The sequence below is a fragment of the Lynx rufus genome, unplaced genomic scaffold (assembly GCF_022079265.1).
Source record: "Lynx rufus isolate CCGP_SWC_20201006 ecotype Redwood Valley unplaced genomic scaffold, mLynRuf1.p SCAF_14, whole genome shotgun sequence".
Lineage (NCBI taxonomy): Eukaryota > Metazoa > Chordata > Mammalia > Carnivora > Felidae > Lynx > Lynx rufus.
The window spans coordinates 46,115,275-46,127,560 of NW_025814828.1; the positions used below are offsets into that span (position 1 = coordinate 46,115,275).

Genomic DNA, 12,286 nt, shown 5'->3' on the forward strand with positions numbered 1-12,286 from the left:
TACTTTATCCATTTGTCTGGAATTCCTGCCTCATACATTCTTGCTAATTTCTGTTTGTTTGTTTACATTCAGGTCTTATCTCCCCTAAGAAGGCTTTTCTGACCCATATTCCCAGGGATAAATACATGTCTCTTTTCTGTATTTTCTATGCTAATATTCCTCCCTGTGACTGTGTCATGTTCACCATTGTATTTGAGAATCCCAGTTCCTGGCACATATAATAGGTGCTTGACAAATATTACTTGTTCGGTGTTTACCTTTATATAACTCACTGCTGCAAAGAACTACTTTCCTATCTATTTGCTCTTATAACAACTCTAGAAGATTATAGGGCATATTTCCCAATTTTTCAGATGGTAGAATTAATGAATGTGTTGACTAATAAGTGGAGAATTGACAATGGAACTCAAATCTTCTGACTCCCAACCCAGTGAGTGTGTGTGTGTGTGTGTGTGCACATGTATTTGTGTGTGTGACTACACCATTAATTTTTGTAAGATGTCAGCCAGATATGCATGCAGTCATGGTAGTAGTTAAATTATATACAGTAGCTGAGCTTTAGGAATACAATCATTATTTTTATCATTGAATCAGGCGAAGCAATAAAGATGTTCTTATTTTGAATAAAATGAATACTAAGCTGTAGGGACTTAGAAGGATATAGGAGTATATGCTACAAAATCCTATCATTGCCTTTAATCACACAGTAGCATGTTTATATCATTTCTTCCGAACAAAGTTATTTTAATCAAACATCTTAAAATTTAAACTTCATATCACCTTTTATTTTCTGCAGCTGATCCTGTTTTCTTTATTATCTTTGAATTGATAGAGAGTGAAGTATTGGAATAATTTGTGAAAGGAGATAGTAGGAAAGAGTTGTTTGTGCTCTGTTGTAAAATTCCAGGGTGTGTTTGTCTGTGTGTGTGTTTCAAATGCCTAATCAGTAGCTGAGTCACATACACCTACATACAAGTTTATCATTCCTATAAGTACAGGAGACATTTTTTTGTTTCTTTCCAAAGAGAATAGTAAAGATGAGAACTAATAGAGAAACTCCATTTGGTTGAATTATTTGTCCCATTCTTCTTGATTGCGGCATGATGATTGCTATTTTTTAAGTTCTAGGTCATAAAATTGAATTAAACTGACTTTTGAAATTCTCTTCCAAAAGGTTTCACTGGAAGAAAAAAATGCAACTATTATTTATGACCCTAAACTACAGACTCCAAAGACCCTCCAGGAAGCTATTGATGACATGGGCTTTGATGCTGTTCTCCACAATCCTAACCCTGTCCCTGTTTTAACTGACACTGTGTTTCTGACTGTTGCTGCTTCACTGGCTCTGCCATGGGACCATATCCAAAGCATGTTGCTCAAGACCAAGGGTGTGACAGACATTAAAATTTCCCCTCAGCAAAGAACTGTAGTGGTGACAATAATCCCTTCTATTCTGAATGCCAATCAGATAATAGAGCTGCTTCCGGATCTCAGTTTAGATATTGGAACTCTGGAGAAAAAGTCAGGAACTTGTGAAGATTATAGTATGGCTCAAGTAGGTGAAGTCATGCTGAAGATGAAAGTAGAAGGAATGACCTGCCATTCATGCACCAGCACCATTGAAGGAAAAATTGGGAAGCTGCAAGGTGTTCAGCGAATTAAAGGTAATATATCTGGTGGTATTTGGTTGTTTTGTAAGGATTAGCTTTCTGTTTTGGCCTTTTAAGTTTTTGCTTTCCTCTTAAGCATGGGTTTTGAATCCACAGACTAGAATACTTACTGCTTCATTGAAGTCTGAGGTACAGTGTGCATATTCCCAGGATTAATGTGGGTAAAGCTAATGTATAATTAAAAACTACATGAGTTTTGAACTAGCAGAAAATGTAGCTGGGGTGGCAGTTCATGGAGTTCAGTGTTTTTAACTCAACATGCCTGGGGTCCTCTCTACCTCTAATCTGTTTCTGTTCAGGCATGCAGAAACTTGGAGACCATAGATAAAATAGTCATATTTTTTTACTTTTTTCTAGTCTGTGTCAGTAACATTTTATGAAAACAGAATTATCTTAAGAAAAGCTAATGACAGTGAAGACAGAGAAACAATTTTGTGTGGTATTGATTTGAAAACTACAGAATGTTCTCTGAAGTGGCCTAAGAATAACTGAATTAAATGTTTCTCTTTTCACTAACTAGTCTCCTTGGACAACCAAGAAGCTACTATTGTTTATCAACCTCGTCTTATCACAGCAGAGGAAATTAAAAAACAGATTGAAGCCGTGGGCTTTCCAGCATTCATCAAAAAACAGCCCAAGTACCTCAAATTGGGAGCTATTGATATAGAACGTCTAAAGAATACACCAGTCAAATCCTCAGAAGGACCACAGCAAAGGAGTCCATCATATAGCAGTGATTCAACAGTCACTTTCATTATAGATGGCATGCATTGTAAATCATGTGTGTTAAATATTGAAAGTGCTTTATCTACACTCCAATATGTAAGCAGCATCGTAGTTTCTTTAGAGAATAGATCTGCCATAGTGAAGTACAATGCAAGCTCAGTCACTCCAGAAACCCTTAGAAAAGCAATAGAGGCCATCTCACCAGGGAAATACAAAGTTAGTATTACAAGTGAAGTTGAAAGTACCTCAAACTCTCCCTCCAGCTCATCTCTTCAAAAGATTCCTTTGAACACAGTAAGCCATCCTCTGACTCAAGAAACTGTGATAAACATTGGTGGCATGACTTGTAATTCTTGTGTGCAGTCTATTGAGGGTGTCATATCAAAAAGGGCAGGTGTAAAATCCATACGAGTATCTCTTGCAAATGGCAATGGGACTGTTGAGTATGATCCTCTACTAACTTCTCCAGAGACCTTGAGAGAAGCAATAGAAGACATGGGATTTGATGCTGCCTTGTCAGGTAATTATTACTTTTTTCTCAGATTCCCTTAATGTTTTTTTATCTTCTAATTTGGATTATTTGGCTTTCATCAATAATAAATAATGAGCAATAGGCACTGCAGTTCTGGTTTTTGGAAGTAAATCTTATAGAGGTAGTCAGCAGTGTATACAAAAATGCCTAAGGATGTTTGAATAATTATCTACAATATTTAAAAACTAAAAACATTATATCATGATACATCCATATGCTGAAATGCTATGAAGCCATAAAAAATTAGAGTATTAAAGATACTTAATGCCACAGGAAAGTGTCTGAGATATTTTGTTAAATGAAAAAATAAAAGCTAAAAATCTGTATATTCAGCATGATCAAAATATTATAAACACATGTATAAGGATTTATACCATGTATATATTATTTATGTATATGAGTGAATAAAATTCCTGGCAGGACATGAACTAAAATTTTAACAGTGGTTATTATATGAGTGGTAGGATAAAGGTGATATTTTTTTCATTGTGCTTTCCTATGTGTTTTAAGTTTTATGTGACAAGGATATATGTATGTATGATGGGAGAAGCAAATGCTATTTTGAAAAGAAAAAAGGTAGAAATAAATAATAGAATTTTAACTGTAGTTTTAAATTTAGGCATTCAAATGAAACTGACTCTTGAACTGCCTCAAAGTCTTTCTATTTCCTGACAGCTCTTACCTTGAACTGAAACCAAAAATGAATAGTGCATGGAATTTGCCTATGTGAACTTGTTGTTTTATTTATTTTTATTTATTTATTTTTAATGTTTATTTATGTTTGAAGGAGAGAGACAGCATGAGTGGGGGAGGGGTAGAGAAAGAGGGACACACAGAATGTGAAGCAGGCTCCAAGCTCTGAGCTGTCAGCACAGAGCCTAATGTGAACCTCAAACCCACGAACTGTGAGATCATGATCTGAGCCAAAGTCGGAAGCTTAACTGACTGAACCACCCAGGTGCCCCACTTGTTCTTTTAAACTACAATATAATCTAGCCTTGAATTAAACTGGAAATGCCCTAATGAAATTTCTTGCTGTAAATAAAATAGAAAAGTTGTATAACTAATTTCTAGACCATGTTATTAACTTTTGCAATTCTGATCAGAATGAAGGATATCATTACATTACAAGTAACAATATTTGTTTTTCAAGCTCAATAAAACTGAGAAGCATAAAAATTTATATTAAACACATGCTCAAATTATTATGGTAGATAAATATCAGTGGAAGAGGACCCAGAGACATACTAACTATTCTTGATTTTCATATTCATGACAAATGGTAGAAATTATAGAATTCTCACTTTTTAATGTCAAGATATAGTTTGTATGTCATAAAATTCACCCTTAAAATTTTTTTCTTAAAAATCTTTTTTTCTTTTAATTTAGAGAGAGAGTTGGGGAGAGGAGCAGAGGGAGAGACAGAGTCTCAAGCAGGCTGCGTGCTCAGTGCGGAGCCCCATGCACAGCTTGATTCCATGACCCTAGGATCGTGACCTGAGCCAAAAAATCAAGAGTCAGACACTTAACTGACTAAGCCACCCAGGTGTCCCAGAATTCACCCTTTTAAAAGTATACAATCCAGTGGTTCTTAGTATATTCAGAGTTTTGCAGCCGTTACCACTATCTAATTTTATAACATTTATATCACCTGCAGAAGAAACCCTGTACCCATTAGCAGTCACTGCTAATATATATATATATATATATATATATATATATATATATATATAAAATTTTGTTTCTCCATTCAACAGTTGGTGGAAATTTGGAAAGTTATTTCCATCCTTGGCTTTTAAGAATAATGCTGCTATGAACATTTGTGTATGAGTTTTTACTTGAATGTATGTTTTTATTTCTCCTGAGTATATACCTAAGAGTGCAATTTCTGGGTCATAGGGTGAATATGATTAACTTTTTCAGGAATTGCCATACTTTTCCAAAGTGGTTGACCCATTTTACATTGCCACCTAGAATTCTCACTTTAATAAAGAAAATCTCAAAAGACCAGAATGATTTTGCTCTAAAAAAGAGATACATAATTCCTTATTAGAAAATTAATATAGAATACTGAACTGTTGAAAAGCCTCCAGTATTAAAAATTTGAACAAAGTATAGAAAATCCATAATTGCAAAAGGAAATAATTATGAAACCAGAAGCATAATTTTAATTGGAAATATTAAAGTGAAACCATATCAGGTAGCCATAAAAAATGAATAAGATTAGTTTTGACAAAATTTAGTTGTGTCAGTCATTGCTTATAATTTTTAAAATTTTCAAAATGACAGTATTTGAAATTGATTAACATTTTGCTAACCCATAATGTTGAATTATTCTTCAGAGTTTCTATTAAACTAAAATACTTTGCCATACATAATGCATTATGGACATCATATAAGTAAGTTTGGCTTACATCAATATCAATCAAACAAGTTACTTACACTGTGCTATTTCTATGCCTATGCCTCTTAAATATAGGAACTCAAATCATATCAACTCATACCACATATAGTATAAAAGTGAAATATTTTTTACAGTCAAATCTGGCATCTGGTATTATTGTAAGCAGGGATCTCACAGACATTTAGACTGGACCCCCAAAATGGCATTTGTCCTATTCATTTGGGTCTGTATTTTTGCAGCTGAAAATGGTTCACAGAGCAGCAGTAGCGGCAGCATCTCTGGGAGCTTGATAGAACTGTAGACTCTCTGACCCACTGCACACCCATTAAATAAAAATCTACATTTTGATTTTTATAAGCTCTCCAGGTAATTCATACGTGCATTGAAGTTTTAGAAGCACTGGTGTAAATAATTTGCTGCATGGACCTCTATAAATAAACTCTGAATTAAATCTATATTAATATTTTTCATTTAATACAATGATAATATAATATGAAATGATACAATTTAAAATGGCATTTAAGAATTTTATGTAGCAGAGTGCCTAGGTGGCTCAGTTGTTAAGCATCTGACTTTGGCTCAGGTCATGATCTCATGGTAGGTGAGTTCGAGTCCCACATTGGGTGATCTGGAGCCCCACTTTAGGTGAGCTCGAGCCCACTATGATTGACCACAAGCCCTGCTTTGGGTGAGCATGAGCCCCGCTTTGAGTGAGCCCTGTTTCTCTCTCTCTCTCCCTTTCTCTCTCTCCCTCTCTCTCTGTCTCTCTCCCCGGCCCCCTCTTTCTCTGCCCCTCCTGGGATTCTCTCTCTCTCTCTCTCTGCCTCTCATTCACTTGCACCCTCTCTCTTTCTCTCTCAAAAAAAAGAATTTTTATATAACCGATGTGAGCAGAGTAAAAGCAACTTTCCAACTACCTTACATGGCTTCAAAGATGAACTCGAGCAATAGGAGAAATTTTGGTCAGACTAGTAAGTGGAATTCAAGAGTACTTGATAGTCTCTAGTAGTACTATGTCATCTGCCTAGCCCTCAGGATCCATGAATACAACATATTCATTAACTTTTAACAATGGTTTTTACCTCAACCAACTCAAGGGTCCCAGGAATTAATTGTTCAACGAATAATTATTAGGAGCTTGATATGTGCCTTACATGTGTTAGGGGTCATAACAAATACATTAAAGGCCATCATGAATAGGTAAAAAACCTTGGCACAATGAGGGTCACCATAAAAGAACTGATAGAGTTGTGACTATGGTGACCCATATTTTTATGATAAAAGGTTGATATCAAATGATTGCATTCTATATTTCTTCTAGAGATCATAGTTTAAAATGCCATCAGAATGGTGGCTACCCATTTTCTGAATGTCATTGTCAGTGCTGATCTGGCCTCACAGTCTATCACTATAACCTCTTCCCAGACAGAGAGGGGTTGGCACATTTTGTCTTTATGTCATTCTAATCCTGGGTGGATTGTAAAAGTTAAAAGAGACAGTGAGAAAAATGCGAGGTGTTTTCTTTCTTCATTGGTGAATTCTTTTTTTAATTTAATTTTTTAACATTTTAATTCTGGCATAGTTAACATAGCGTTATATTAGTTTCAGGTGTGAAATATAGTGATTCAACAATTCATATTTCACCTGGTGCTCATCACAAGTACACTCCTTAATCCCCATCACCTACTTAACCCATCCTCCCAACACCCTCTCTGTAACCAACTGTTTATAATTAAGAGTCTCTTTTTAATTTGTCTCTTTTTTGTCCCTTTCTTCATTTATTTTGCTTCTTAAATTCCACACATGAGTGAAATCATATGGTATTTGTCTTTGTCTGACAAATTTATTTCCCTTATCATTATACTCTCTTGCTCCATCGATGTCATTGCACATAGCAAGATTTCATTTCTTATGGCTTAAATTCCATTGTATATATATACCACACATTCTTTATCCATTCATCAATCAGTGGATACTTGGCCTGTTTCCATAATTTAGATATTGTAAATAATGTTGCTGTAAACATTGGAGTGCATGTATCCCTTTGAATTAGTGTTTTTGTATCCTCTGGGTAAATACATAATAGTGCAATTTCTGGATCATAGGGTAATTCTATTTTTAATTTTTGAGGAACCTCCGTACTGTTTTCCACAGTGTCTGTACCAGTTTGCATTCCCACCAACAGTGCAAGAGGGTTCCCCTTTCTCCACATCCTTGCCAACATCTGTTGTTTCTTGTGTTGTTGATTTTAGCCATTCTGACAGGTGTAAGGTAATACCTCATTGTAGTTTTGATTTTCATTTCCCTCATGGTAAGTGATGATGAGCATCTTTTCATCTGTCTGTTGGCCATCTCTGTGTCGTCTTTGGAGAAATGTCTGTTCATGTCTTCTTCCCATTTTGTAATTGGATTATTTGTTTTTTGGGTGTTGAGTTAGATAAATCTTTATAGATTTTGGACACTAACGCTTTATCATGTATGCCATTTGCGAATCTCTTCTCCCATTCTGTAGGTTGCCTTTTAGTTTTGTTGATTGTTTCCTTCGCTGTGCAGAAGCTTTTTATTTTGATGTAGTCTCAATTACTTATTGTTCATTTGGTTTCCCTTGCCTCAGGAGACATGTCTAGAAAAAAGTTGCTATGTCCATTGTCAGCGAAGTTACCACTTGTGTTCTCTTCTAGGATTTTTATTGTTTCAGGTCTCACATTTAGGTCTTTCATCCATTTTGAATTAATTTTTGTGTATGGTATAAGAAAGTGGTCCAGTTTCATTCTTATGTGTGTAGCTGTCCAGTTTTTCCAGTGCCATTTGTTGAAGATACTGTCTTTTTTCCATTGCATATTCTTTCTTCCTTTGTCAGAGATTGATAGACCATTTAATTGTGGGTTTATTTCTGGGCTTTCTATTCTTTTCTGTTGATTTGTATGTCTATTTCTGTGCCAGTACCATACTGTTTTTCCTACTACATCTTTGTAATATAACTTGAAGTATGGTATTGTGATACCTCCAGTTTTGTTTTTCTTTTTCAAGATTGCTTTGACTCGTCAGGGTCTTTTGTGATTCTATACAAATTATAGGATTGTTTGTTCTAGTTCTGTGAAAAATGTGTGTATTTTGATAGGGATTGCATTGAATGTGTAAGATTGCTTTGAGTAGTATAGACATTTTAACATTATTCTTTCAGTCCGTGGGCATGGAATGTTTTTCCATTTCTTTGTGTTGTTTTCTATTTCTTTCATCAATATTTTATAGTTTTCAGAGTACAGGTGTTTTACCTATTTGGTTAAGTTTATTCCTAGGTATTTTATTATTTTTGATGCAATTGTAAATGGAATTGCTTTCTTAATTTGTTTTTATGCTGCTTCATTATTGGTGTATAGAAATGCAACAGATTTCTGTACATCGATTTCGTATCCTACAACCTTACTGAATTCATTTATCAGTTCTAGTAGTTTTTTGGTGGACTGTAGGGTTTTCTCTATAGTATCATGTCTTCTGCAAACAGTGAAAGTTTTCCTTCTTCCTTGCCAATTTGGATGCCTTTTATTTCTTTCTGTTGTCTGATGCTGTGGCTGGGACTTCCAGTACTATTTTGAATAAAAGTGGTGAGAACAAACATCGTTGTCTTGTTCCTGATCTTAGGGGAAAAAGTCTCTCAGTTTTTCACCATAGGGTATGATGTTGTGGGTTTTTCATATAAAGCATTTATTATGTTGAGGTATTTTTCCTCTAGATCTACTTTTTTGAGGGTTTTTATGATGAATGGATGTTGTACTTTGTCAAATGCTTTTTCTGCATTTACTGAATTGATCATATGGTTTTTATCCTTTCTTGTATTGATGTGATGGATCACATTGGTTGACTTGCAAATATGGAACCACCCTTGCATGGGAGGTATATTTTTATCATGACCATCAATCTCATCATTCTCTTAAAAAGACAAATATGAAGTTAAGTCTTCATTAACCAATTAAAGCAAAAAAAAAAAAACCCTCAAATTCTTTTCCTTTTTTTAACTTTGTTATTTTTAATTTCAAACTTACAGAAAAGCTACAAGAGCAATACAAAAAATTCCTGTTTACCAATTTCTGTCACATTCCCTGGTTGTCAATATTTTACATTTGTTTTATTCTCTTTCTCTCTTCACACACACACACACACACACACAAACACACACACACACTTTTTCTGAGTCATTTGAAAGTGCATTGCAGAAATGATGTTTTAAATTCTTTTTAATCTATTTTCTGATTATGTGTTCTTCATATTCACACATTGATCCTAGTTATAAGGATTAGATTGGAAACCCTTTCTTGAAATTTTTAGAATCTTTTCTGATTATTGCCTCGAGTGCAAGAAAGTCAACCTTCCTTCCTTTTGAATTCACTTAAGCATAAGTAGTTGCTACAGGCTATAGAAAATCTAATTGAAGAAGAGTAGCCATTTAATTCAGTGTGGCTTTTTAACACCTGCACTTCTGCTGTGGAAGATCGAAGTTTTTGCTCTTTTGTTTGCCACACTCACTGGGGTATAAAGGGCACAATTTTATGGATCTTTGTTGAGAGGTCATGCGAAGGTAGCTAAAAGGGAGTATCTCCATGACTTATTTTAATTTAGTACTATCCTTCCAGAGTGTGAAAATTGCAGATTTTATTATAGGTTATCTCTGGTACCTGAAATAACGGAATTACTCTGGAACAAGACCTAAAGTAACTAGCAGTATAAACTTTTTTTTAGTGTCTAAGTTCAATATGAAGTCTTAATAGTAATTGTGAGAGAATGAAATAAACTCCTGGCTGGATTGAAGTAATGTTTTATTTTTCAAAGCCAAAGCTATTTCCTTTGGGCAAATGGGCTTCCTTTTTGAAATCTTTAAGATAACAGTAGTAGTTGGTAAATTTTACTGAGTTCTAAATAATGCTCTCATAATTTGAATGAATGAGTATAGTTTTCAAAATTGATTTTCTTAAGACCAGAGGTTGACTAATTTTGGAATTGGAAGTATCTAGTCAGTTGTGATCAATGTCCTTTACTATATCCAGACTGGCTGTAGTGCCATCACCTGGGAATGTGGTGGAAGTGCAGAATCTCAGGCCCCATCCTAAATGTCCTGAATCAGAACCTGTATTTTAAGAAAATCCCCCAGGTTATTGTGTGTGCATTAAAATTTAACAGCCATTATTATACTGATTTGGGAAGTATGGATCATTATTTATTAGGAAAATGGTTAGGCTTTTTTTAAAGTTTCTGCAAAAGATGTCCTCTTTGGCATATGGAAACCAACTCTTCTATGCAGGGATTCCTCTGTGGGTTAGCCAAATAGACCTGAACCAGTTTTTTTGCCCAAGGGGAATAAATAACAAGTTAGATAGGTGTACCTGGAAATTTCCACATCACCTCTTTTCCTCTTTATCACTGCAGGAGAATATAACATCTTGAGCTTCTTTGCATGTGCACGGGTGTGCTGGAGAGAATAACTTTTCCCTTCTTAGAGTTGATTAATACTTCAGTGGATAAACTTAAAACAGAATAGCAGATTTTCTGAGACTGCAGGGGAATTTCTGGATGATAGGAGCTTCCCATTGTTCCACAGTGCATAAACATTCTTTGGAGAGATTTTCCAAATATTCCTTTGCACAAAATGAAGGTTACTGCTGACTTTCTCCTTGTCTTTTCTTCCATTGTCCACAAAGACATTTTAATTTAAAAAATACCATAAGGGGGCTTAGGTGGCTTAGTCGGTTAAGGGACTGACTTCGACTCAGGTCATGATCTCACAGTTCATGGGTTCGAGCTACAAGTCAGGCTCTGTGTTGACAGCTCAGAGCCTGGAGACTGCTACGGATTCTGTGTCTCCCTCTTCACTCTGCCCTCCTCTACTCATGCTCTGTGTCTTTTTCTCTCTTTCAAAAATAAATAAATATTTAACAAAATTAAAAATGAAAAAAATATACTATATATTAGTGTTTAAAATTCAAACAATACAGAAGTGTCTGTAGAGAAAATGTGTGTGTTTGTCATTCTGTTCCTGCCTTAACCCCATTCCCCAGAAGTAGCCACCATTAATGTTTTGGAACGTAGTCTCCCAGATTTTCTTATGCCTAGTCTCATATATACATATACACAAAAACTTTTTAAATGACATCATACTGCAATGCTCTTTTGTAAATTGCTTTTTTGTTCCACTTACTGTATCATGAATTGCTTTAATGTAGTATGCAAATCATTAACATGGTGATAAAAATTCATTGTAAAAATAAGAGCTGCCCATTAACAACTACTCTTTATCTGGGGTTTTCAGTAGAGAAAACAGCTAGAAGAACTTGGTATAACCAAAGTTTTGTTTATTCAGTTAGTTCCGATCCAAAGAACTGGGATGGGCAGTATTTGAAGTCACTTCCTAGAAAGTGTAAAGTCCATGCTGGTTTTAAACGAATGGATTGACAGTACCTGGAGGTGTGGATTGTGATGAATGACAAGGATGCAACTAAAGAATATCTTAAATGAAAAGAATCTTTCCCTGTCTACCAGATACAAATGAGCCATTGGTAATAATAGCTCAGACCTCATCAGAAGTGCCGCTTTTGACCTCAACTAATGAATTTTATACTAAAACAATGACACCAATTCACGATGGGGAAGTAAAGCCTTCGTCTAAGTGTTATATACAGGTCACTGGTATGACTTGTGCTTCCTGTGTAGCAAACATTGAACGGAATTTAAGACGAGAAGAAGGTGAGACACTTTTGAAGCCTGTTATTTTGTGTGCTGAATTGAAGACTGTCCTTTTTTGATCTTTCAGGTGTTTAGTAACAATTTTTGTGATTCCTGCCAAGGCCTTATGAAGTCCTCTATATCAGTGATGTGCAGGACAACCTTGACTCTCTGACAGCCAGTTTTTGTGTTCTGTTCCCTTAGATATGGTTCCTATCTTGTTTACCTCATGATCACATT

The 12,286-nt window shown here is 35.1% G+C and overlaps 1 protein-coding gene across 3 annotated transcripts in view; it reads left to right on the forward strand.

Moving 5' to 3' along the window:
• The window catches only part of ATP7A (ATPase copper transporting alpha), a 194,296-nt gene that overhangs the window by 120,932 nt on the left and 61,078 nt on the right, over positions 1 to 12,286 (forward strand). For 2 of the 3 annotated variants that reach the window (XM_047076262.1, XM_047076260.1), the window contains exons 3-5: positions 1,175 to 1,664; positions 2,191 to 2,916; positions 11,864 to 12,067. In XM_047076262.1, the coding sequence (XP_046932218.1) occupies positions 1,175 to 1,664; positions 2,191 to 2,916; positions 11,864 to 12,067 (1,420 nt within the window). The remainder of the gene's footprint in view (positions 1 to 1,174; positions 1,665 to 2,190; positions 2,917 to 11,863; positions 12,068 to 12,286) is intronic. The other variant, XM_047076261.1, reaches the window with a different exon arrangement.